General features: G+C 37.4%; 1 protein-coding gene across 2 annotated transcripts; it reads left to right on the top strand.

The window, feature by feature from the left end:
* Window positions 1–15,659: 15,659 nt before the first annotated feature.
* PRL (prolactin) lies at window positions 15,660–25,976 on the top strand (the record flags this gene model as incomplete). Of its 2 annotated transcripts, none has more annotated exons than XM_082664382.1 (5): window positions 15,660–15,687; window positions 18,010–18,191; window positions 19,981–20,088; window positions 23,474–23,653; window positions 25,785–25,976. In XM_082664382.1, the coding sequence occupies 5 exons, from the start codon at window positions 15,660–15,662 to the stop codon at window positions 25,974–25,976; spliced, it is 690 nt and encodes a 229-aa protein (XP_082520508.1). The 2 variants fall into 2 exon arrangements, with proteins under 2 accessions (XP_082520508.1, XP_082520507.1); XM_082664381.1 differs by having other exon boundaries at window positions 18,007–18,191.
* Between the last annotated feature and the right edge of the window lie 1,282 nt (window positions 25,977–27,258).

Below are 27,258 nucleotides of genomic sequence, written 5' to 3'. Positions count from 1 at the left end.
CAGTGGATTTCTAGAAGACGGTTAATATCAAGAAGAAGAAAATGACAATGATTTTTCTGTATCGTATGGCTTTTAACCTCAGAGAAGAGTGCAGTAATGTTCCGTTGAGTGGCTAAAACTCTGTTAGAAGCCCCACAGTTACTGTGGGCAACTGTAGCCACTTGAAAGGGAGGGGAGACTCTCTTCTCCAGAGAAGAGGAGTCCCCAGTTTTATGTACAAATTCTGTGCAAGTTTCTGGCTGACCTCTGTGTGTGTGGCAGACTCCATGCAGCACAGCTAAGGATTAAAGAACTGATCAAAGGTTTCAGTTGCCACCCAAGAACTGGAGTTTGAAGTTTGAATCTTGTTAAATTACTCGCCAGCTAAAACAAACAAACAAAAAGCAATTCTCTTCAATAGATTATAACAAAATCCAAACACAATATGTCATTTACAATGACAAGAGTGCAATACAAAATTACTTGACATATGAGGAAACAGGAAAATGCCACTGATCATCTTTTCAAAAGACAATTAGCAGAGTTCAATCTTGAGATGACTGAGGTATCTGAACAAACAAGAATTTTAAAACAATTCTTGTAACTATGATCAATGATATGAAAATAAGTATGTTCATAATAAATGAAAAGGTAGGAATCGCAGCAGAGAAACTGAAAGAAAAACAACCAAACAAAAATTCCAGAAAATTACAATATCTAAATATTTTTTTTAAAAATCACAGAATGAAGATGACAAAATAAAGAGTCGGTGAACTTGAAGGTAGAATAATAGAAATTATCTAATCTGAAGAACAAGGAAAAACTAAAATAAACAGAGCATCAGGTACCTATGGCGTAATTTTAAAAGGTCCAATTTACATTTAACTGGTGTCTCAGGAGAGAATATGGGGCAAAAGTACTTGAATAAATGACAACCAAAATGTTTTCAAATCAGTGAAAATAATAAGGATACAAGAATCTGAATGAAACACAAGCAGTACAAATTCAAAGACTATCATATCTAAGCACATCATAGTCAAACTATTTTAAACCAAAAATAGAAAAATCCCTGAAAGCAATAAGAAAAAAAAAATGCATTAAATGTAGGGGAACAGTGATTAGTTAACAAATGACTTCTCATCTAAAAATACGAATGCCAGAAGACATTTGAATGACATATTCAAAGTGCTGAAGAGAAAAAAATATAAACTAAGAACTTCATATTAAGCAAGGCTATTCCTCAAAAATAAAGGCAATAGAGAGACATTTTAGATTTTTTAAATGAGAGGATTTGTCATGAGCAAACCTGTAATATAAGAAATGCTAAAGAAAGTTTCTCAATCTAATGGAAAACAATACCAGAGGTAAAACTGGACCTCTAGGGAGCAAGGGAGAACACCAGAAATGGTAAGTTTCTAGATAAATATATAATAATATTTACTCTCTTGATTTCTATGTAACACATATAACTATTTAAAGCAAAAAATGTAACACTGTTTTGAGTTATAAAATGTATGTACATATAACACATATGACAACTATTGCATAAAAGACGGAGAGGGAAGAAAGGGACCTATATGGTTATAAGGTTTCTATATTTTATGTGGAATAAAACATTATTAATCTACCTAGTTGTAAAAAGTTATAGGTATATATTATAATCTCTAGAGCAACTACTAAAATATTAAGAGAGCTCAAATACCATAATAACTCATTTTCAAGAGAGTGACTATCACCTCAACCAAATCTAAGGTAGTGAATAAATTTAGTTCCAATAGAATAATCATTGGCATTGCACTTTATTTTAATTGAAGTATAATTGACTTACAATTATATTATAATTATATTGCAATTATATTAGTTTCAGGTGTACAATATAATGATTCATTATTTTTACACATTACAAAATGATCACAATAAGTCTAGTTACCATCTCTCACCATACATACCTGGGGTTGCTGGCTGCAGCGTAGAGGGGGTCCCAGGACTGGCGCCACCCTGCTGGTGAGTGGGTAAGCCCTCAGCACTAATAGGCTAAAGAGAGGATTCCACAATGGTGCCTGCCATCACCAGTGTCCTCATGGTAGAACAAGCTCCCCCAAACGGCTGCTGTCAGCATCTCCATACCCAGGAGGAGTCTCAATTGCCTCCTGCTTCTCCAGGAGGTTTCCAAGATCAGCAAGTGGGTCTGACCCAGGCTCCTTTCATATGATTTCCTCCATGCTAGGTCTCGGAGTATGTGAGATTGTCTGCATGCCCTTTGAGAGTGGAGCCTCTGTTTCCTACAGCCCTCTGGCTCTCCCATATGCAAGCCCTGCTGACCTTCAAAGCCATTCTGGGGCTTGTCTTGCCAGTGCATGACCGCTGAGCTGGGGAGATGAATGTGGGGCTCATACCCCTCATTCCTTGGGGAGGACCCACTTGTGGGTCACCTACCCAGGGCTGTAAGTCTTGCCTATACCACAGTCTGTCCCTCCTACCCTTCTTGTTGCAGTTCCTTCTTTGTATCTTTAGTTGTAAAAAAAAATTTTTTTTTTCTGCTAGTCTTCAGGTCATTCTCATATATAGCTGCTCTACAAATAGTTGTAATTTTGGTGTTCCCCCAGGGAGGAGGTGAGCTCAGGATCCTCCTACTCTGCCATCTTGGCCACCAAGAATTGGCATTACAATTCTTAATGAAATTTTGTTTACACTGTTTCTTTTCAATATATTGAGTGTGTGTTACAACTGTGTTGTATGACAGAACAGAAATTATAATATTTAGCTCAAAGGGATCTGTAAAGCACTGACTTACAAGAGTAATTAGATTCCTAATTTCAATTCAATTGTGAAAAGAATTTCCTATCACTAGTTCACATAAAGGCATGTAAAGGCAAATATTTATCATGGTATTGTTTATAGTGGGAGAGGGAGTAGATGTAATCTGGAAAAGCAGATAAGTCAAACATGGAAGCATTCAATGATGTATTATAAAAGAGTTAGAAACAACAGACTAGATGTACACATAGTAAGATGAATGCATCTTCTAAACATAACTGAGTAAATAAAAACCAAGACAAAGATCAGACTGAAATCTCTAAGACCGTATCTTTTAGGTAAATTAAAATGTGTGCTAACTCAACAACACTGCACATCTTACAGGAACACATACAAAGTAATTCATATAAACATGTCAGAATGGCTATTTCTGGGGAAAGGAAACGAAGGGAGTGCAGAAGAGGATAGAAAAAGATGGATGGATGGATAGGTAGATAGATGAAAAAATAAAGGGAGTAGCTATGCATTGAACAATAACGATGATGTATCATGAAATGAAGAGAATGAATAATCCACCTTTGTATCTAACTAGGTCTATTCAAAAAAGGAAAGAAAAAAGAAAAGGAACTGCATTTTCTGAACATCACTTTTTTTTTCTCTTCTTTATTTTTCTGTTCTGGATAGCTAGGATTCACTTTCACACTAGTTTTATAACTTAAACTGATTGACAAGTTTTATGAAAACTTGTCATCAAACATCAAACAAGTTTTATGAAAACTTGTCATCAAACATCAAACTACTGTTACAGTAATTCTTAGCAATTAAAATTGAAAGCATTAGGCAGAATATTTGCAGTGACCAGTGTAGATGTAAAGTCAGGTTTTCAGCATCTACACATCCCTAAAACCAAATGAAAAGTAATTCACTGGGTTTTCAAAATTTGATTAGTACAGTGGTACAAATGATCTAGGCCAGAAGTTGACAAACTATAGCTTGCATACCAACTCCAGCAGAGCAAGCTGTTTTTGTACAGCTCATGAGCTAAGAATATTATTTACATTTTAATATCATTTTATAAGTACCTACATAGCATCCTTGATATTGCCTCTTGGCTAGCAAAGTCAAAAACATTTACTCTCAAGCTCTTTAAGAAAAAGTTTTCCAACCCCTGATCTAGTCTGGAAAGACCAAAAAAATATTTCTGATATTCTTTCCTTTTCATGACTTGTATCTCAGGTTATAAGAAAGAGCTACAGAAACAGTTGGGGGAACAAAGGAAGAATCTTCATTGTCTGGCAACCCCTCAGTAGAATATGGGGAAATAATGCTGCTGGTTGTATAAAACTATTAATTAGATGGTAGATATCTAAGATCCTTTGCAGAATAATTTATGGAATAAACATAATATCAGCACTAAAGTATAATGATTACTGCAGATTATGTTTTCCAAGATGGATATGACAGAATTTTCCATTCCACACACTTTTCTTACAGTGAACTGTTGACACCCCTCCTATTGATAGACGGGATCTAGTCTGTCCCCTTGAATTTGTGCATGCTGGTGACCATGAAGAAAGTGATGCTGCATAACTTCTCAGGCTTGGGATGGTAGCCCTTGGAACCCAGCCTCCATGCTGTAAAGAAGCCCAGACCACATGAAGAGCCCATGAGAAGGTGTTTTGCTGGACAGCCCCAGCTGAGGTCCCTGCAGACAGCCAACATTAACCAGCAGATATCTGAGTGAGGAAGCTTTTCAGATGCCTGAACCCCAGCTACCACCTGCCTGCAACCTGCACGAAAGACCCTAAGCAAGAACCATCCGAAATAAGAAACTGTGTTGAAAGCCACTAAATTGGTGGTGGGGGGGGGGGGTTGCAACAATAGATAATCAGAACTATTCATCTTTTATGAAACACTCAAAGAATATTCTTAACATTATTCGGCATATCATGAAATCAGTCCTGTGCAGAGAGGTCACTGTTCCAAATGAGTTACCTGACCTATCTTATTTCATGATGCCTGGGCAGAACTGGATATAACTGGAAGTTGCTGGCAAGAATCAGGAACTATCATAAACCTGACAAATCGCATTCCTTAAATTTGGTACTAAAGTAACTATTTTATCACAATCATATAGGTACAGCCTCAGTAAGCTAGTAAAGGAGTCAGCAGTGTAATTCAAAACTCCTTTTTCATAGTCAATGATTTATGCATAAGTCTATATAATTTCTTAACAATCACATACAATTTGATCCACGGAATAAGCATTTTTTCATCCTAAGTCTTGGAGTTTGCTATGAAATAACCCTTTCTAAAAAATAAGGCTTAAGATGTAAACTTGTAATTTGGGATTGTAATGAAAATAAAACAGTTTTAATGTCATTTTTTATGAACTGTGCTAAAATGTGTCAGTCAAAAGGGAGAATATATATAATAAAGTCTTTCATAACATTACAAAAAAAATTTTGGGGGGGTTTATGTTTGGGATGATAAAGTTTCCTATGTTTGGGATGACACTGAAGTAAACGACAAGAAAAGACTTTTGAGGTTTTGGGGGTTTTTTTTGGACAAGGAAAAACCCATGACATTTTCACAAAGCCTTTGGTCTTAACCTTGGAAAGCTGGCTGCTTAGGATAAAGGCAGAGAAAATGAGCAAGAAAGCTCTAAAGGTGGGCTGCTATCATTAAATGCAAATATAGTCATTAAGGAATTGGCCAAACAGGAAGTTATATTCCATTTTTAATGACTTTTTTAAATACGCAAATATTCTGCAGGTGTGCGTTTATAATTTAATTAACCTTTGAAGGAAGCAGTGGTTATCTGTGGAAATGGGCCTGGGTGATAAGATGCTATCTAGACCTAAGTTTTCACCTTTTATTTTACATATATGTTATATAAAAATTTTAAATCCATCAAAAGCTGCCTTATTTCTACTTTCATACCCTTGACTTTTCTGCGGAGTCACTGAAAGCTCCAATGGCACCATTTTTATGGAATTTTTATTTTGAGTTGTATTGCTAGAAATACTTCATATAATGGGAAAGCTACACATAATTTTTTAAAGATACATTTTTCTAAAAACTTTAAAACACTGATAAGGAATTAAAATACATTTTGCATGTAATATATTTTTGTGGTAGACGGTGAGATGATGACAATTATCTGAGTAATTCAGAACAGACACACATCTATGGCTCGCCCCCTAAATACAGTGAGTAAAAGTGACTTACTGAATTTTTAAAGTTACAATATTCAAGTAACATTGATAAAATCTACCCATCAGTGTGTATGTTATAGGATTCTGACCAGAGCACTAAAAAAAACAGGTTTCACTCTTTTAATCATCATTGTTTAGGTCATCAAGATATTTGAAAAGTAAAAATTATTAATGATTTCACTAACGGTTGCTTAGAGTCTACAAAGCCTACTGAACAATTTGATTGGTTGTTTTTAACTATCTAATTTGCTCACGTGCAAACAAAAATTTAAAAGCTTCTGAATGAAAATAAGATACAGTTCTGGACAAGCAAATGCAACAAATTTAGTCAGCCCTCCATATTTGGGGATGCAGAACCTGCAGATTTGGAGGGTCAATTATATCACAACACCATTTTATATAGGGACTTCAGCATCTATGGATCTTGTATCCAATGGGGTCCTGGAACCAATGCCCCCTGGATAAACCAAGGGACAACTGTACTTGTTGAAACTGCTTGAAAAAATAACAGCAACAAACCTTCTGTCCTGATATTTGAGCTTAAAGTTCTCTTTAGATTGAATCATATGAATATTACTTCAGTTTTTAAACTTCATTTATGTAGACAGGAGTTTGGAAGACATAGTTATTTCACAGACTTATCTTCAAAAATGTTCTTAAATGATAAAATATGTGCTCCTATATACTTGATGTGACCTTAATGAGAAAGCTTTATATAAACTGAACTTGAAAATGTTCTCACAGTTTCGTAGCTGTTTCCAATATACACGTGTATGATTTTCTATTTATCCAAATGGACATTATCCCTGTTTTCAGGTGCAGCTGAAAGTACTGTCTAGATCTTATTCTGCAGTTATTAACGGAAACTTACATTCATTTTCTTTATTTCTCTATGAAATGAATGCCCTGGAAGAAATACCCTATCTCTCATCTATTAAGTTAATTTATAAGGTCTGAATACAAAATGGCCTGTAAAAGAGAGAACATTCAAATGCCACATCACCTCTGAAGGTAATAATAATATTGCTTCTCTCAGTGGTCGACAGATAACCTTTTATTTTTTTTAATCTACAAGAATTCTTTGACTTTCATTCTACTAATGATGTACAATGGACAAGTGAAAAAGTTAAATGAAGATTTTATGACATATGCAAGACACATATTAGTAAAAGAATTCTTAGAGACCAAAATGGCAGATAAACCAAAGACCAATTTGAAGAAGAAATAAAATTAATAGCTCTTCATCGCTTATCTACATAACTCATCAAGAAATATTTCAACAAATGTATTGTTTTATAACATAATTTAGAATCATACTTAAGTTCTCTTTGGCAGTGGCAACGTTTCCTTAAAGGCTCCAAAGCGTTTAAAACATGCTACTTCCCTCACCTCTCTCTTTGGGAACCCAATTACTGTGGCATTTTTCCTTGAAGTAATGTGTTTCTCCATTTGTCTTCAAGGTCACATCCGTACCTCCTCACCAAGACTCACCATCAGCTGCATAAGAAGCTCAGTGGGTACAAGTGTGATTATAGAAAGTAAAAAGAAATATTAACGGTATGACAAAAAAATCTGGAGTTCCAGTGCCAGTTCTGTCAATAATTACACATGTTCAACACATTTTCTTCACCTGTAAAATGAGGTATTTGGTTAGATTTACTCTGTGGTTCCTCTGATCTCAAATACTATGACTTAGACAAATTAGAGATTGTTCAGAAGTTGCCCTTCAGGATGATTAATCTTCCTAATGGATAAACAGATTGAAACTGAAATGGACATAATCAGGAGAAAATGGAAAAGAAGCTATTATAAATATTCAGGTCAAGATAACCTAGAGAGAGGAGAAAAGAAAATTTTATGGATGTTAGAGAGGCAGAATAATTGCAACATACCATACCAACTGGTTGAGTGTGAGTCAAGGGAGACAAAAGAAAAGGAAAGAAACACAGCTCTGAGAGGTTAAGTGTGGGTGACTGAGAAGAGAGTAGGTTAAGAGAAAAGATGAGTAGTTAAAGATTTTCTTTTAATAAGTCAGCATATCTTGGTTGAAGACATATAGGTTGAAATGTCTAGCAAGTAGATGACAGCTCAGAAGAGAGTCAGGGAGAGAAAAATAGAGTTTGGATCATCTTTATGGATATGACAGGTAAGATCCTGACACTGAATATGACAGCCACTGGGGAGAATGAGGGTTGAATGCCAGAAAAAAGGTTTGACATTGCAAAGGACTCAGGGAGTTATTTAGATTCAGCAGTTAAATAATCACTGGTGACTAGTAAAGGAAAATAAAACAAAACAAACTGAACTACTTATATATTCTTTTTTTTTTTTTTTTTTTTTTTTTTTCTGCGGTACGCGGGCCTCTCACTGTTGTGGCCTCTCCCGTTGCAAAGCACTGGCTCCAGACGCACAGGCTCAGTGGCCATGGCTCACGGGCCCAGCTGCTCCACGGCATGTGGGATCTTCCCGGACCAGGGCACAAACCCATGTCCCCTGCATCAGCAGGTGGACTCTCAACCACTGCGCCACCATGGAAGCCCCCTACTTATATATTCTTATTGCCCTGTGTTCTAACTTTTAGGAAATTGTTACATTTTCATTATGGCCAAGTATAATGTCATTTATTGTAGATGTTTCAGGGGTGTTTGAAATACACACATACATATCAACTCCTACTCCTAAGTCTTTGTTAATTTCCCCTCGCATTTTCTTAGTATATGCTTTCTGTTTTGGATCCTATTATTAAATGCATAAAGATTGTTGATAGCCTTGTTTCCACCGTTGACTGCATACAACAATATCACAAAGGATGGCCCTTTGCTTTAACACTTTTTGCCTTACATTTAAACTTGCCTATTAGTAATTTTACTAATCCAGCAATTTTATATTTTTTGTGTGGATTAAACAGAAGTTTATATAAAGAATTAACAGGCTACAATAAAAGAATAAGGAGTTTGGGATTGACATGTACACACTGCTATATTTAAAAGAGATAACCAACCAGGACCTACTGTATAGCCCAGGGAACGCTGTCCAGCAATTTTAAATAATTTGCTTGCTGTGGGTTTTTTTATACTTACACTTTAACTTTACTTAGCCACTTCATTTTAGATCTCAACATTAGGTTTCTCAACATTGGAGCTACTGACATTTTGGATGCCATACCAGTTTGGTTTGGGGGCTTTTCGTGTGTTGTAGGTTATTTAGCAGCAACTCTGGCCTCTACCCAGTAAAGCATGCCAGGAGCACTGCCATCTTCAGTTATGACAATCAGAAATGTCTTCAGGGGCTTCCCTAGTGGCGCAGTGGTTGAGAATCTGCCTGCCAATGCAGGGGACACGGGTTCGAGCCCTGGTCTGGGAAGTTCCCACATGCCACGGAGCAACTGGGCCCGTGAGCCACAACTACTGAGCCTGCAGGTCTGGAGCCTATGCTCTGCAACAAGAGAGGCTGCGATAGTGAAGAGGCCCGCGCACCGCGATGAAGAGTGGCTCCCGCTCGCCGCAACTAGAGAAAGCCCTCACACAGAAACAAAGACCCAACACAGCCAAAAATAAATAAATAAATAAATAAAAATTTTTTTTTAAAAAAAGAAATGTCTTCGGACATTGGCAAATGTCCTCTTGGGCGGGGGGGGGGGGGGGCTCAAAATGAACCGCTAACTCTTTGTCCTTTGAAAACAACTGTTTTGGACATATCACTTATTTTGTTTTGGAAATACCATCTATTGGGATTTGCCACTTTTAAAGAAATTAAGTCTTTTTTTTCTTTAATGAGTAAACTTATCCCATAATGTGTTTGATTCTATTCTGATCTCTAATTTTATATTTTTTGTTGCTTACATTTCCTTTGTTTTCTATCTTTTGATAAGCAGAAAATACATTTTGTGTGTGCTTGTGAGTGTTTGTGTGATATTTCCTTTCTTCTGAGAAGCTAAAAGGTTTATAATCTGTTCTCCATTTTCCAGTGGTTGTGATGATAACTCTGCACCATCTGTTGACATCTTTTTTTAAAAAAATCACCTTGACAATATCTATTGATTCCCCGCACTGAACCATGAAAAAATTAACATGCTCATACTTTCTTCCATCTTTGACTGACATGCAATTTTGCTAGTTTTTTTTAAAGCTTATTTTGTTGCTCATTTTATTAGAATTAGGGAGAGTCAAGATTGTGTGGTATCCTTATCTCAGAAATCCTCATCAGCACCTTGTACCTTTACTTCCCCCTTGTAGTTTAAAAAAATATATATATAACATATATACTAGTATATACACTAGTACATATCTACCTATCATCTGTTTACATAGAGATAGATAGATAGGGAGAGAGTATAAATTACGTATATACAGATAAACATACTTTATATAAGTATATAAATATATGTGTGTATATAAATATATACATATATAAATATGTGTATATATATACATATATATTTCTTTGGGTCAATAGAGTATTCCATCAAAGAGTTCATTCTTATTTATATTTCAACCCCAAATGATAAAAAAAAAAGCTTTGCAAACAATTGTCACTTCAGTTAATTCCTGAATATCAAAGCATATATTACACTAGCAAGATGTGTTGCATTTAGTGAATAAGACAAAAAGATAGAGACAGGTCACAGCTAAGATACTGGAGACAAATTTTAATAGAAAAATGTATTAGAGGATGATGGGGGGTGCAGACTGAAACTGGAGGATATTATTTCCTGTGAAGAACCAACCCTATTTCCCAATCCGAATTCTTTCAATATATTGAAAAAGATGTACAGTGGAGAAAGGCAGGGGTGATAGCACATCAACACATGTACGGCTCTATTGAGTTATTACAATATAAAAATACTTCTCTTGAGATCAGCACGGATTTGTTGCCGTGTCTTCCCACACATCCTGACTCCTCTTGAAGGTTTCAGCCCCTCCTCTGGGACCCCCATTGTCTCACCACAATGGAACAATTAAAGAACTGAAGTCTGTCAGTTCAGGGAGCCTCAAGGACCCTGATCTATTGCTATAGGTTTCTGTTCTGCTTGGTGGTGCCCATGCTAATTATAAAATTTAAAATTATCCCTGGAAGAAGACATGGCTCAGAGTCCCACTTCCTATTAGATAATCTCTCTCTCCCTCTCTCACTGGAAGTGGGCATGCTTCAGATCCACTTCCCATTAGACAAGGAATACACACACACATACAAACACACACACGCACATATCGAAATACGAAGAAACTTTCATGAGGTAAGTTATTATCCACCCCACTTAGCATTAGCATACAGCCAAATATTTGACACTTCTACCTGAAAAAATGTAATCTCAAGGAGAGAATCTGTGAAGTCTCTAGACACATCATCCTTGGATCTGGCATTGTCTTATATCAGGCATTAAAACTTGTCCGAAGGTACAGATGGTTCAAAACAAACATGTGATAAGAAACTCATAGAATGAGCTAACACAAAAGAATTCACGGAACTAGATCAGAGGATATGAATATCCTGTCAGTGAAAAAAAGAAAAAGAAAAAAGGAATTACAGGGGAAATTTCCAAACGCTTACACTATTGCTTTCTTATTTAAGGAGCAAATGCCCTCAAGACACTGTTGACAGATTAAGAACTTGGGTTCTGGAGTTATTTAGGGAAGCTGATGATTTGCAAAGCCCTAGCAAAGAGATAAGCATTGAACTTGGGAGGAAAAACTGTATGTCTTAATACAAATGGGGTTAATGTAAATAATAGGATGTAATCAAATCATTACTTTTGCTTATCCTGAAAACAGTGTAATTCAAGAAAGCCCCATTGTGATTCATCTTGTCTCCAATGTACCCTTTACATTTTCTGATGTTTTATATCAAAAACGACACAGGGAACTCTACTCAATACTCTGTAATGGTCTATATGGGAAAAGAATCTAAAAAAATAGTGGATATATGTATATGTATAACTGATTCACTTTGCTGTACACCTGAAACACAACATCGTAAATCAAGTATACTCCAATAAAAATTTAAAAAACACACAAACAAAAAACACATATCCTAGGAATTCCCTGGGTCCAGTGGTTAGGAGGCCGCACTTCCAACGCAGGGGGCGCGGGTTCAATCCCTGGTCAGGGAACTAAGATTCCGCAAGCCTGGGGGCACAGCCAAAACAAACAAAAAAACACGATACATAGCCTATGCGATTTTTTTTTTTTTTAGGTAAGAAGTGGATTTATTTAGAGAGAAACACACTCCACAGAGTGTAGGCCATCTCAGAAGACGAGAGGCCCCAAAATATGGGGTGGTTACTTTTTCTGGGCTGGGTAATTTCATAGGCTAAGGAGTGGGAGGATTATTCCAACTATTTTGGAGAAGGGGCAGAGATTTCCAGGAATTGCGCCATCGCCCCCTTTTGGCCTTTTATGGTTGGCCTCAGAACTGTCATGGCATCAGTGGGTGTGTCACTTAGCATGTTAATGTATTACAATGAGCATATTCCAGATTCAACTTCCTATCTGACCTTTTAGTCCAAGTTTTGGAATTTTTAAACCCATGAACACTATGCCTTTAGTCATTTGCAGATTTCACTTTATTAAAGATCATCACTCCACATATAAGTGAAAACATACAGAACAAATATAGCAAAACAGAAACAGACTCACAGATACAGAGAATAAACTAGTGGTTACCAGAGGGGAGGGGGTAGGGGAGATGAGCAAAATAGGTGAAGGGGATTCAGAGGTACAAACTCAGAACATTATTTATGTCAGTTATAAAATAAATAAGTCACAGGGACGTAATGTACGGCACAGGGAATATAGCCAATAATATTATAATAACTTTGTATGGAGCATAACTTAAAAAATGTCTAATCAACTATGTTGTACACCTAAAACTAATTTTGTAAGTCAACTGTACTTCAATCAAAAAATAATAACAATAAAAAGACAATTCATTACTAATGTAAGTTGAAACATCCTTGTGATCCATTTATTCAGATTTTTAAACCTCTTAATTTCTTTCGCTCTTTAATATTCCCTACTATATCCTGCAGTAGACAGCTTTCAAGTTATGTGAATTATTTTAAATATTTTTGCATCATTAAGGACAGAAGAAAAAAATAATATTATTCCAAACTTAAAAATACATGACCAAAAGAAAATATAAAGAACATACAAGCTCAGTTCCTAACTAGGAATGAAATCCAACTTGATGTTACTTAGTATTAAAAATTAGAGTCGTTTAGAAAGGATGGCAAATTTGTTTATTAGTTTCAGGTACTAAAAATATCATGGAGCATTTAACATCATTTGAGCTATTTATTCAGCTACTTGACAGAAATCAATCAGCAGGTTTAATTCTAAACCCTCAGACCAAAAATGGCAACGAATGAATTTTTGTAAATATTTAGAAACAGACAAGTCCATTCTTAGTGAACTTCTTGACTGCTCTAAAGTAAGGGCAGGTTTTCACAAAGAGAAAAACTTGCAAAAGAACGCATACAAAAATTAAGGTGGGAAGGGGCTGACACTACAGGAAAGAAAAATAAGACAACTATGACTTTTTACATAAAATATGCCTTTTGCGTTATTTAGATACTGCAATATCCCTTTAGCAGGAAACATGGGTCTGCGAAGCAGTAAGAAAGCACACAAGAAACTTTACGGAGAAACACGTTCCTCTTTGGAGTCAAATAAATCAACTGGCCTCCACTGAATAAACACAAATCGGGTTTTCTTAGATTACTCTTTTCCTGGCTATCTACAAACGTTGCAACACCTTTAAATTTTAAGATTAAGTTGTCACTTCTTACGGCAGATTTTCCTACCCTTAAGTTTCCAGGAGAGGAGGGAAAGGCAGGGCAGCATTAATTTCTCTACCACATGGCACTGCTCTCTTAACAATTCAGACTTTCACTGTCCAGGGGAAAAAAAATGGATACCTAGTATGAGCGTATGGAATCCTGACCCAGCTTTACGTTGATAGAGCCTATATGTCATCATACTTAATTCATGTGATTTCAAAATCTAGTATTGCCTAAGCTAAGGCAATTAGGAAGATAGTTTTTAAGTGACGTTAGTCTTTGTGGAGATTTCTAAGTCCCCATAAGAGCACTTAGATAATTGCTAAAGCATAAATACGGCAGGAGCAACTATAGAAAAAGTGAATGCCATAGAAAGACATTATTTTTTTTTAATTACCTCACCTGTCAATTTACTATGAGAGACATATGGTAAAATTGAAACTAAAGGTCACAGGCTGCTTTAGATGCATGGACTTAAAAATTAGAGAATGTCGTCAACAACTTAGTTCATATTCATTACAATCATTTCATTCAGGAAATCTCTAAAAGGCAAGTGGAACTTTTGAGCCCATGAAAGATGAATTTTTGTCACCTTGCCTCCAGAGTAGCTCGAGGTCAGAGAACTAAAGCCACCATAAGTTAGTAACAGTTTGTCCACCCCTATCCTTGAAAGTGGACATGACTGTCTAGAATTTTGTTTTACTGCATTACATACCAGGCTCTGTGTGTGTGTGTGTGTGTGTGTGTGTGTGTGTGTGTGTGTGTGTGTGTTTGCCCTTGAAAATCACTGTGTCACTTCCCCAGAATACCCCCTAAGGTCAGGGGTGACTTTTTGTTTGTTTTTGTTTTTTTGGGTTTTTTTTTTTTTTGCGGTACGCGGGCCTCTCACTGCCATGGCCTCTCCCGTTGCAGAGCACAGTCTCCGGACGCGCGGGCTCAGTGGCCGTGGCTCACGGGCCCAGCATGTAGGATCTTCCCGGACTGGGGCACAAACCCCTGTCCCCTGCATCGGCAGGCGGACTCTAAACCACTGCGCCACCAGGGAAGCAGGGAGTGGCTTTTTTCTTCATGTTAGAAGAGGGGCAACGTGTGTTAAAGGATTCATTTTCCAGCCTTCTTCACATCCCTCCTGATTCCTCTTGAAACGACAATCCTTTCAGCATCTAACTTGACTAATTACTTCTTCTATATCCTTGACATTTAATATCTCCAATCCTCTGTTTTTCAATCTGTAAACTGGGGATGAAAATATAACTTTACCTAAATGTTAAAATCAAAAGAGATAAATGAAAATGTACATTTTACCACAGAGGTATGTCATTTTTAAAAGAACAAAACAGAATGTGTAAAAATCAAGAAAAAATGAGGGAAATGTATTGAGTGTAACAGGAACTGAAAATCTTACTCATCCTTATTCTATATTTCTTGGTATTTAGTGTGTAAGTTTTGAAATTTTGACTTCACCCAGCAATTCTGAATGAAAAAAAAATAACCTTTGATAATACATGCGACACCTTAGTGAAAGATAATGCTATGTTCAAGAAACTGCAAAGAAATAAAGGTAAATGTTAAAGTAAATGACTGCTGTAATTTTACAGGTCCTCTAACCCAAACTAGTCTCCAGATCTCACCTTCATTATCTCTCTCATTTCCTTTTGGTCTAATTAATCAAAATCCTTCCTAGATGTTCATTTCTGGCCAGTATGTCTTCCTGAATATGAATAAGAAATAGAATACCATTTGATGTTTGAAATTATGGGGGTAATCTCGATGACGGAAATAGATGACTGGCAAAAGGGAAGGGAATGCCTGATTAAATATATTCATGAAGATGTCAAAGGCTTATAAAGCCAATATCTGGGAAAGAGAAAGCTGTAGGACTACCAGATCTTCTCTGGTGAAGTGTGTTTTTCGAAATCATCACCACCATGGACAACAAAGGTTCATCACAGAAAGGTATGTGCAGCAACTCACGGAGCTGCTAGCTTTATCAACACTCCTGTGGCGGTATTAATTTGAAATTGTAGCTAATATTCTCTCATTCAGAGGTTTCAGCATTACAGAGTTTAGAAGAGCTATCTAATCACTGCTCTAGAAATCAATTGTTTAAGGGACTAGGAAAGTGGTTCCCAAATGGGGGAGTGTCTTCCAGAGACATTTGGTTAATGTCTGGAGATGGTTTTGGTTGTCTTAATTTGGGGCAGGGGCGCTACTGGTCTCTAGTGGGTAGAGGTCAGAGATGTTGCTAAATATACTACAATACACAGGACAGCCCCCAGAACAAGGAATTATCCAGCTCAAAATGTCAATCAGCCAAAGGTGAGAAACCCTGGACTGGAATAAGACCAAAAGTGTCTCTGAGTCCAAGTCATCACAACTCCAGAAGGTAGAAACAAACATTTTCTAGTTCCCAGGCCTCTTTTGTGGTTTGGCCAAGATGAGTCAGCCTGATGAAACTTTTAACTCTGAAGCCATAATATAGACAATGATAGCAGAGTTGTCTCCTACAATACTTTGTCGACTGGGTTTAAGCCAAATGACATTATAAAAGAAAAAACAGGCTAGTAATAACTAATTACCTTTACTTTCTTGGTTGACATTTGCAAGAAAAAGAAATTGCAAGACAAGGAAATTAGTAACAAAATTTATTTCATGAAACAACAGAAACATTTATCTCTTTTATCTCATCTTAGACTATGAAAATCCTTCAGATGATAAAGGTACAGACAAATGTAGAAAGAATTAAAGAATATCTGTCCAGTCATGAATTTCCTAGAACCAATACTATTCCAATGCCTCTACCTCTACTTTTTATTTATACTTGTAGATAAAACATCTAATCAGCTATGTTACATGACTGTAATGTACCTAAAACAAACTCTTTGGAAACATGTTTTTGAAAAATTAAACGTCTGTTACATGAATCATCTCACAACATTAATATTTTTTATTTTGCAGCTAAAAGGTTGTTTAGCTACATTCTATGCTAAATATTCTTTTATATATTTTCAGGTATTTGGGGCTAGGTATTTTTTCACCATAAATCTTTTTAGCACTTGCCTAGCTTTATCTTGGACATTTCCAGTTACATTTATTGAAGATTCCATAGCAAATGAGTTTTCTGATAAACACATTTTTATATTTTATATTCTTTATAGTCTTTTGGAGTAGTTTGAAGTTAAAAGTGATTTTAATATATTGTTTCTTTCCTTTTGGAAGTGTAAATTATTGATATGTTAGTGGTTCTTATTTGTCCATCTTCTGAGATAGTAAATTGGTGAGTAAATCATCTCTGATAATTGTCAAATATTTTTAAAGAGAGTGTTTTTTAGATAGAGCAGAACAAATTGATAAAATCAACTTTCTAGGTTCACTATTGTCATGCAATCAAAGTATTTTTCTCTACTAGTAACGGCGATGACCTCTGCTAGCTCTGAGTCATCATAGCTACCGATGTGGTCCCTGTTACACACAGACCGAGAGGCCACACGCGTGTGTGATGTGACATGAGGAAGTGAAAAGATGACACTGGCACCCAGCCGCCTCCATCTGCTAATAATGGGACTTGGGGAAAATTACTCACCCTCTCTAAGTCTTCTTGTTTCATTAATATAATTTGAAGATAAAGTCAAGGCTACCTCACAGGGTTATTGTGAAACACAAATTTAAAAAAATTTTTAAAGCTTTGGGCAAAGCATCAAGGAAATGCATGGGGTTATTAAGGTGAGTTAGCAGACCCAGGCTACAGTATCCTTTTTATCTTAGTGCTCAATATTAGCAATCAGTCGGTCATGTGTTTATTATTATCAGGCACGACAGTAAACCAGAGAGATCAACTGTGCTATTCTTGACATTTCAGTGTCTAGAATGCAAGCATTCGTCAACATAGAGTTAAAAAAATTACAAACTCCTAGAGAGCCTGGCTGCTGAGAATCTGCAGAAAGTTCCAACACATTAAACTATCTTAAGAGAATGACCTAAACACTCCAGCTCAGAATTAATTTCAGCTCCAAATGTTTGCAAAGCACAGAAGCGCTTCTGGGAGCAATACAAAAATGCAGGGAGTAACCTACTTCTCAAACTACCTATCTGTGCAAATATGATTATACATCCAAATTTACACAGTGGAAGGTGTTGATTCTTTCCCACCCCAGCTATTTCAGTACCAAATCATGCAGAGGGCAATGGGGAGAGATAAGGCTTCCCTTGACAGGATGGCTTTTGATAACCTCAGTTGAATAGATCATCTCAGAGTGGCTCATTTTTTTATTTAAGCAGGGTCACTCCTGCTCCTGCTGTTGCTGGTGTCAAATCTGCTCTTGTGCAAGAGTGTGGCCTCCCTTCCCATCTGTCCCAGCGGGGCTGTCAACTGCCAGGTGTCCCTTCGAGACCTGTTTGACCGCGCAGTCATCCTGTCCCACTACATCCATAACCTCTCCTCGGAAATGTTCAACGAATTTGTAAGTACTGCACTTCATGCCTCTTTCCAGAAAGAGCCTTCACGTAAGTGACTGGGCTAAACCACACTGCAAACAAGAAAGCTGCACCAGCCAAATTTCAAATGATACACTTTCTGGGTCAAAGAAGGCATCAGCTCGTAAGATGTAGGAGAAAGGGTCAGTTTCAGGAAATCTCGAAGATTCTTAAAGAGTGTAATAATTTTTTTTCAATTTCCTTTACTTCATTTTATTGTTTTAATTTCCAAAATAACTTTTAAAGCACCTGTATTAGTCAGCTTGGAGTGCCATAACAGAATACCACAGACTAGGTGGATTAAATAGCAGAAGTTTATTTCCTCACAGTTCTGGGGTCTGGAAGTCCCAGATCAGGGTGCCAGCACGGTCAGGTTCTTGTAAGGGATCTCTCTTCCCAGTCTGGTTCCTCCATGTGTCCTCACATGGTAAGCGGGGGAGAAAGAGACAGAGATACAGAGAAAAAAGAAAACTCTCTTATAAAGACACTAATCACATTGGATCAGGGTTCTAGCCTATGAGCCCATTGAACGTTAATTACCTTCATAAAGGTCCTTCTCCAAATACAGTACATTGAGGGTTGGGGCTTCAACACAGGAATCTGGGGGAGACACAAACCTTCAGTCCATAACAGCACCTGACCTAAAGCACTTTTAGGTGGGGCTGAGGAAAAGGAAGTATGTTGACTTTTTTGTCCTTAAGGGTCTCTCTGGGCATTCTTCACCTAGCACACAGTAGATACCCGATAAATAACTGCACTGCAGTGAATTGGGTGGATGGAACATGGTAAATGAAGCTGAATCCATGTCAGGAAAACAAATAATGATAGTTTCTTAAATGCTACAAATTATTGTTCTAAGATTTGCAGTGAATAGGTTTAGAACCAACTAGAAGGGTTGGTTTAGAACTGGAAACAATTATTCTCTTTCTGATGAAGGTACTTTGAAAGTTGTATGTTAACTCTTTTAGGACAATCAAGGAGCACATAGTAGAGCAAACAGCTGATAAAAAATGGTATTCAATGTTTGTATTAAATTCATGTAGTTCTTTTTACTCATCAGTTTCTCTTTCCTTCTCCATTTTTAACTGGCCACCTTTTTTCCAAACCTTACAAATAATCCCTTTAAATGTTCACAAGTTTTACTAAAGATTAGTTTTTCTCTATCAACGTGTTAGCTAGTTTTTTCTATTCTCATTCTCAGTCCATTGCTTAGTATTCCTTAGAATTTTATGCCACGTTTCTCTGACTTACCATTTTGTCACCATCAGCAAAATTGTAGTCTGCATCTATGATGAACACTAAGCTATAGGCATGTGGATTCAGAGATTAGTCAAAGAAAAGTTATCATTTTATAACTCCTATTAAGGAAGTATATTGGTTCCGACCCACAGTGAACAAAAGATTAAATGGCTAAATACAGGTACATATGCACTATATTTGGTTCAAATACTTTTAAAAAAGATGATACTTAATAAAACATTTAATATTTCATATTTGAGGTATTTTTAGTGTTTGCTCTCCAGATAATAACTTGTGGGAAGGGTGAAATTAAACAAGGGAATAGCAAAGGGAAGAGCTTGGAATTTAGAAAAGTTAGATGAAAAAAAAAATTTTTACAGAGATAATGGAAAGAAAAAGTAGGACAAAGAATGACTTTTACGTGGCTTTCATTAAAAAAATGATACATCTATCAAATGTGTTACTATTCTGGTAATGGGTTCATTTATTCAATGCCCAAACAACACTAACTCAGTAAATCTGCTTGATCACTTCCAGGATAAACGGTACGCCCAGGGCAGAGGGTTCATTACCAAGGCTATCAACAGCTGCCACACCTCCTCCCTCTCCACCCCTGAAGACAAAGAACAAGCCCAACAGGTCCATGTGAGTCTTTTATCCAGGTTTTTCACCTAAACAAATGAGATAGTCCACGGGTGTTACCAGGCTGCAGATTATTAGAAGTAATGGTAACGGCACATGCAAAGGAAGGTGGAGGAAGAGCAAGCTATCGAAGAGAAATTACATTCTGCACTTGATGAAGTATGAGTAAAATCAAGTGCTGACTAAAGATCGATAGCAGCAAAATAAATGATCTATAAATTGTCCATGCAGACAACATTACTTCAACCAATGCATTAGACCTAGGATTGCATATACTTTACTTCATGAAAGCATGAACTGAATGGGACTTCCATGTGTAAAATATTAAATTTGCAAAATTCATGGGTACTTAAGAAACGCAAACCCAGTTGATGTATCCCCCATTACTAGCGACTCTTACATGGGCAGCATTTACCATGACGGACCACTGTACCATTCGAGCCATTGCTTCTGACTTTCAAGGCTCTCCTGATTCTGCTTCTACTTCTCTGACACCTACTTCATTCTTCACTGACTCCTCTGTCACCTCTCATTCTTAATTACAGGTCTCTCCCCAAATCAGGTCCTATAAAATGGTTTGCTTCTCATGACCTTAACTATTGCCTCTGTTCTGATGACAACAAAGTCTGTACATCAAGTCCTGTTCATTTATCCCAGCTCCATTTTTTTATCATCATAATCTCTCCCTTCTGATTCCCGGCCCGAACCACTGTCCTCACATGATTTTAAATACTTTCACATATATACCCTCTTAAATACAATCTGTTCTCTCTCTACAACTTGGTTAATGATACCAGCATTCTTTCAGTCTAGTAAGCTCATTAATAACGATGATGATAAAATGAAGGAAGAAGGTGAAGAAGGAGGAGAAGGAATTTTTTATAAATTTAAAATTTATTGAGAGCGACTACATTGCCATACATTTTACAAAGCACTTTATGTGCGTTATTATACTCAGTCATCACAAAAAATCCTGTAACACGGGTACTGCTATTACACTTCCTGAGATAAGGAAACCGAGGCTCAGAGAAGTTATGGAATTTGCACCTGTCACACAGCTAGGAAGCAGTGAGTCTGGGTTTCATCCAACTCAGAGCTCTCACTTTTAACCACTGAGCTACAATGGCCCAGTGCATATGTGCCACTCACCATATAGCCTGTATTTCTTTACAACTCCTTCTCTCACATTCTAGTCATGCTTCCATTGCAACGTCTATTTGATTCTTCTCCACTCTTCATTTCCTTTACCAGTAGATTAGTTCATGGACATCAAGAAAGTAAGCATTTTAAATCAGAGATGCTCAGCCCCTTGGAGTTTCATGCCTGATCCTGGTAGTAGCAAACTAGGGGGCAACACCCTCCATTGTGAATCCCATTGATGCTGTTACTAAAGACAGTACTGCGCCATTTTCTGCACCTACACGTGTCAACAAAATAGACTGCTCTGATAGCAGCATGGGGCTTGGTGTTGGGATAGATTAAGGAAAGCATGTTTTTAAATGCCACGTCTTCTTCACTGCCTCTTTGTTCCAATATCATAAAATAAAATTACCAATCAAAAAATGAATATATTAATACATGATTTGATTCATTAATACAAATGAATCTTTGGGTGAAAATGATGTGGGCATGGGTGGAATCTTTCTTGGGTAGATACTCCAGGCACATACTGAGTTCCAACAAAATACTTAGGTTTCTTTCCCTGGACAAGCAAAGTATTCAAATATAAAGAACTCACTAAGTAGATGGTCGAATTTCCGAGGTAAAAACAAAATTCTTTACATTATAAATTAGAACTCGTTAGAAGAATTAGTTATTTGCATAAGGCAGACCCAGAGATAAACCCATGCACCTATGGTCAACTAATCTATGACAAAGGAGGCAAGGATATATAATGGAGAAAAGACAGTCTCTTCCATAAATGGTGCTGGGAAAACTGGACAGCTACATGTAAAAGAATGAAATTAGAACACTCCCTAACACCATACACAAAAATAAACTCAAAATGGATTAGAGACCTAAATGTAAGACCGGACACTATAAACCTCTTAGAGGAAAACATAGGAAGAACACTCTTTGACATAAATCACAGCAAGATCTTTTTTGATCCACCTCCTAGAGTAATGGAAATAAAAACAAAAGTAAACAAATGGGACCTAATGAAACTTAAAAGCTTTTGCAAAGCAAAGGAAACTACAAACAAGATGAAAAGATAACCCTCAGAATGGGAGAAAATATTTGCAAATGAATCAACAAAGAATTAATCTCCAAAACGTATAAACAGCTCATGCAGCTCAATATTAAAAAAAACAAACAACCCAATCCAAAAATGGGCAGAAGACCTAAATAGACATTTCTCCAAAGAAGACATACAGATGGCCAAGAAGCACATGAAAAGCTGCTCAACATCACTAATTATTAGAGAAATGCAAATCAAAAGTACAATGAGGTATCACCTCACACGGGTCAGAATGGCCGTCATCAGAAAATTTACAAACAACAAATGCTGGAGAGGGTGTGGAGAAAAGGGAACCCTCTTGCACTGTTGGTGGGAATGTAAATTGATACAGCCACTATGGAGAACAGTATGGAGGTTCCTTAAAAAAGTAAAAATAGAATTACCATATGACTCAGCAATCCCACTACTGGGCATATACCCAGAGAAAACCATAATTCAAAAAGACACATGCACCCCAATGTTCACTGCAGCACTGTTTACAACAGCCAGGTCATGGAAGTAACCTAAGTGCCCATCGAAAAGACGAATGGATAAAGACGGTGTGGTACATATATACAATGGAACATTACTCAGCCATAAAAAGGAATGAAATTGGGTCATTTGTAGAGACGTGGATGGATCTAGAGACTGTCCTACAGAGTGAAGTAAGTCAGAAAGAGAAAAACAAATATCGTGTATTAAGGCATATATGTGGAACCTAGAAAAAATGGTACAGATGAACCGGTTTGCAGGGTAGAAATAGAGACACAGAAGTAGAGAACAAACATATGGACACCAAGAGGGGAAAGTGGTGGTGGGGGGTGGGATGAATTGGGGGATTGGGACTGACATATACATAGTAATATGTATAAAATAGATAACTAATTAGAACCTGCTATATAAAAAAATAAAATTAAATTCAAAAATTCAAGTAAGTAAAAATAAAAGCATTGAAAAAAATAAGCCAGATATTTTTAAATTTTAGCAAAATGTAAACAAATAGCTTACATTTTATACTTTTACAACTTTTACCACCTTCAAAAAATTTTGTATACACACAGGAATAACAAAGAGGTTTTTTTAGGTCAGCCTCTCTGCACAAAAATCACATGTGACTAAACCCACTGTATTATGCTTATTTTAATGAAATTGCTTCCGATGGTCGCTTAGCATGAAGTCCTTCTGAGCATGATCCTTGGCGTGCTGCGCTCCTGGAATGACCCTCTGTACCACCTGGTCACTGAGGTGCGGGGTATGCAAGAAGCCCCAGAGTCTATCCTATCAAGAGCCATAGAGATTGAGGAACAGAACAAACGACTTCTAGAAGGCATGGAGAAGATAGTTGGCCAGGTGAGCAGCCTCTTGAAGGCTTCCTTGGTTTTCTCATGAATGAAAGAAGTGACCTCTGTGATGAGGAATGAGTTTTGAAATATCTCACTTTGCAAGAACAAGATGCAGGCCTCCTATATTCTAGACTGCTATTAAATAAAGCAAGAGCCTAGTCATTCATCATAGTGATAGATTCTATTGTAAGTGAAGCAGAATTCTACTACGATTTTTGACAGGTGCAGCCTTCCCTGCATTGCACACAATTCCACCAAAAGCTTGCCTTTTCCTGGGCACAGGTGGTTGAAATATTTTCAAGGGTAAGAGAACTACAGAATAGAATTTGCAAAATAAATGTTTTCTTCAAAGTATCCCAGGACATCTGCTACTGAAATTCTGCTTGTATTCTTTCTCTGTCCTCCTCAAACCAAAGGATGAGAGTGGGAAGGAAGAAAAGAGAAAGTCAAAACCAGATTGGATGGTGTTTGTCCCCACTCCTCCCTGCTCTTCTGGAGATATCTGTCAGGGAAGGAAGGAGATTGAAAAGAGGAGGCCACAGCATGAATGCTGTCCCACAAGCACTAGGTTTCAGTGGGTCACAAAAGATGGAGATGCTCCTTTTCTGGAATGTTTTTTTATTTTGTAATTTACACAAAGTTTTCCCATCTGAAATTTGCTTTGGGAGGGGGCTCCAAAAATAAAAACTCTAATCATTGCATTTAATCTCCCCAAATAATTTATCATATTTAGATTGATATATGCATTTAGATGGGATAAATAAATGGGATAAATAAATCTCCATTTAGATGGGATAATTTCAACATGAGGGAGGGAACATCTAAGCAGCTTCCTGAAGTTCTCAGAAATAATATATAATCTAAATAAAAATATATGATTATAGACCTAATAATAGGAGCAATTTTATATTTCTCTTATTGTGTACAAAGTACATGTTAATCCTGTGACATTTTTGTCATTTTCAGGGGAGAAGAATATATCCATCACAAATACAAAGCACATTTTAACCCTGGGACATATGAAATAAACACCTAGATTTTCAGGTTATTGTCCTCATTCCTGTGGGTCTATTTTCTGAGGTCACTAATTTGTTCTATAATACTTCATTTTGTTCTTTTTTACCGCTTACTTATTTATTCTTATTCATATCATTGCCCTTTGCACAGTAAATTTTGTCTTAGGGCTCAAGCACTAAAATAAAAGCAAGGCAACACACACAAATTCCAATAAGGAATCCCAGGTTTAAAAAATGGTCTTACTCTGCAGCAGAAAGTTAGTGTGGCAGGGTCTACAGTTATCCCACGTTTATACCTAGAAGCTCTCCAAACTAGATGACATCCCTAGTTGCCAAGCTGGTTACTTGGTCTCTTGGTTCTCCGGGGGTTCCCAGCCCACAGAGGGTAACAAGCATGAAGATGCAAGGTGCTCAGTTGCTCACAGTCCCCACCCTACCACCCACCTCTCACCACTGGGGGGTTGCTGTCAGCACCCCCTTTTTATAGGCAGTTTTCCCAGTACCTTCCACTTAAGAGACATCAAGAGAAAGCAGATATTTCTCATGGACATCAGGGGGTTATCTGTCCTGGGTGGAATGTGAATGCCTCCTGACTATTTCAGAAGATCTTGTCAGTCACAGCCATCGCTAGATTATCTGCCCCTTAAACCATCTAGTACAATCCGCATCGTTTCTAAGGTCTTTAAACACATGCTCTATGGAGAAGAGAATCAGTTCAAAGCAGGGGAAACATAAATGTAATGATGGTGACCTTCAGAAGAAATAAGGTAAAAAGTACATTTCAGAGAACAGATTCAGGACATCAAACAGTTCAAGTGATACAACAGTGTCCCTTGATCACATTCATATGAATATTCAAACAGCAGCTTTGTTTCTCCATCGTTTTACTCCTGCACAAATATCCTTAATCTGTGATCACATACATGTAAGAAAACTTACACTTGAGTTCTGCTTCTAGTTTGTAAATTACTAACAGATTTCTGATACGCTGGCTCCAAAACCTATGTCTACAGAGTTTTATATTCATGTGTCCTCCCCAAAACTTAATTTGATAATTAGAAGGAACGAAGATAAGCAAATACTAATAAAACTCATAATAAGTCATTATCTTTGGGTGCTTAGGTTCATCCTGGAGTCAAGGAGAATGAGGTCTACTCGGTGTGGTCGGGACTTCCATCCCTGCAGATGGCCGATGAAGATACGCGCCTTTTTGCTTTTTATAACCTGCTCCACTGCCTACGCAGGGATTCACATAAGATTGACAGTTATCTCAAGCTCCTGAAGTGCCGAATCATCTACGACAGCAACTGCTAAGCCCACAGCCATTCCTTTCATTTCTGAGATGGTTCTTAATGATCCATCCCATAGCAGTCTTCTTTTAGTTTTATAGCTTTTGAATGCATGCTTGGGTGTAATGGGTCTCATCTTAAAAAATAAAAACAGACTCCACAGAGATGTCAAAATCTAAGAAGGCAATTTGTCAAAGTTTCTTATCTTCATTTTAACAGAAAATCAAAAGAAAATCCATCCCTACCGTTGAGAAAAGTTCGTATTAAAATCTGTCACAGATAGCAGAATCTGGCATTACAAAGAAGACCATTAACAGCTTACTTTAGCATCACAGCAAATTATTCTGGGTCAGGTTATTAGAATCAAAGAATTAGATAATTATTTATCGTGCTGGTCATGCTACCGAGAAGACTGAATTCTCGGGATTCTTTATGAAAGCCAGCCACGTACTGTCAGCCAATTTTCACAGTGTTACAACAGACAATTAAGTGCTATGAAACTGTGATGTACCCAAATAGCGTGAGGTTTACCGAACAGTCTAAAAATTATTAGGATACCATCTTAGTCCTTCTAGGCTGCTATTACAAAATATCACAGATTTGTAAACAACAGAAATCGATTTCCACAGCGTGGTCAGGTGGGGCCCTCTTCCGGTCACACACTTCTTACTGGATCCTCACATGGGGGGAGGGACTAGGGAGCTCTCATATATAAAAGCACTAATCTCATTCATGAGGCTCCATCCTTATAACTTAATCACCTCCCAAAGGCTCCACCCATGAACACCATCACCTTTGGGAGTTAGGATTTCGACATATGAAATTTCTGGGGGACACAAAGGTTGAGGCCATAGCTGATAGAAACGTGAACTGGCTTCATCCTCCTCCACTGGCTGTCTTCAGCCGTGCTCAACTGCATCCCCATCTCCTTGGCATCATCTTGCACACATGCCATACGTTCTGGTCACGCTGGGTTTAACAAGTTCAGTCCGGTCAAGTTTCAACTCCACCTCATGTTCAGCCTACTTACTGTTTCCCCCTACCATACTGAGGCCCAGGGAACCTACCAGGGAAAGCAGATATGACCGTTTCTGCAAGGATTCTTCTCCCTTACTCTCTGGATCTTCATTCCTCCGGCCATGTTGGAAGGGGGTAGAGGATAACGAGATGGAAAACCTCTGACATCACTGACTTACGTGGTGCTATTGTAGCTGTCCCATGGCCAAGAGGGACCAATCTGGAATTCCCCTGAATGACAAGTGTCTCTCTTGTGCGGCACCCCTGTGATTTTCCAGGACATCTGCAAG

Source organism: Grampus griseus (assembly GCF_964374135.1).
Source record: "Grampus griseus genome assembly, chromosome: 10".
NCBI lineage: Eukaryota > Metazoa > Chordata > Mammalia > Artiodactyla > Delphinidae > Grampus > Grampus griseus.
This window is presented reverse-complemented; position numbering and strand designations above follow the sequence as displayed.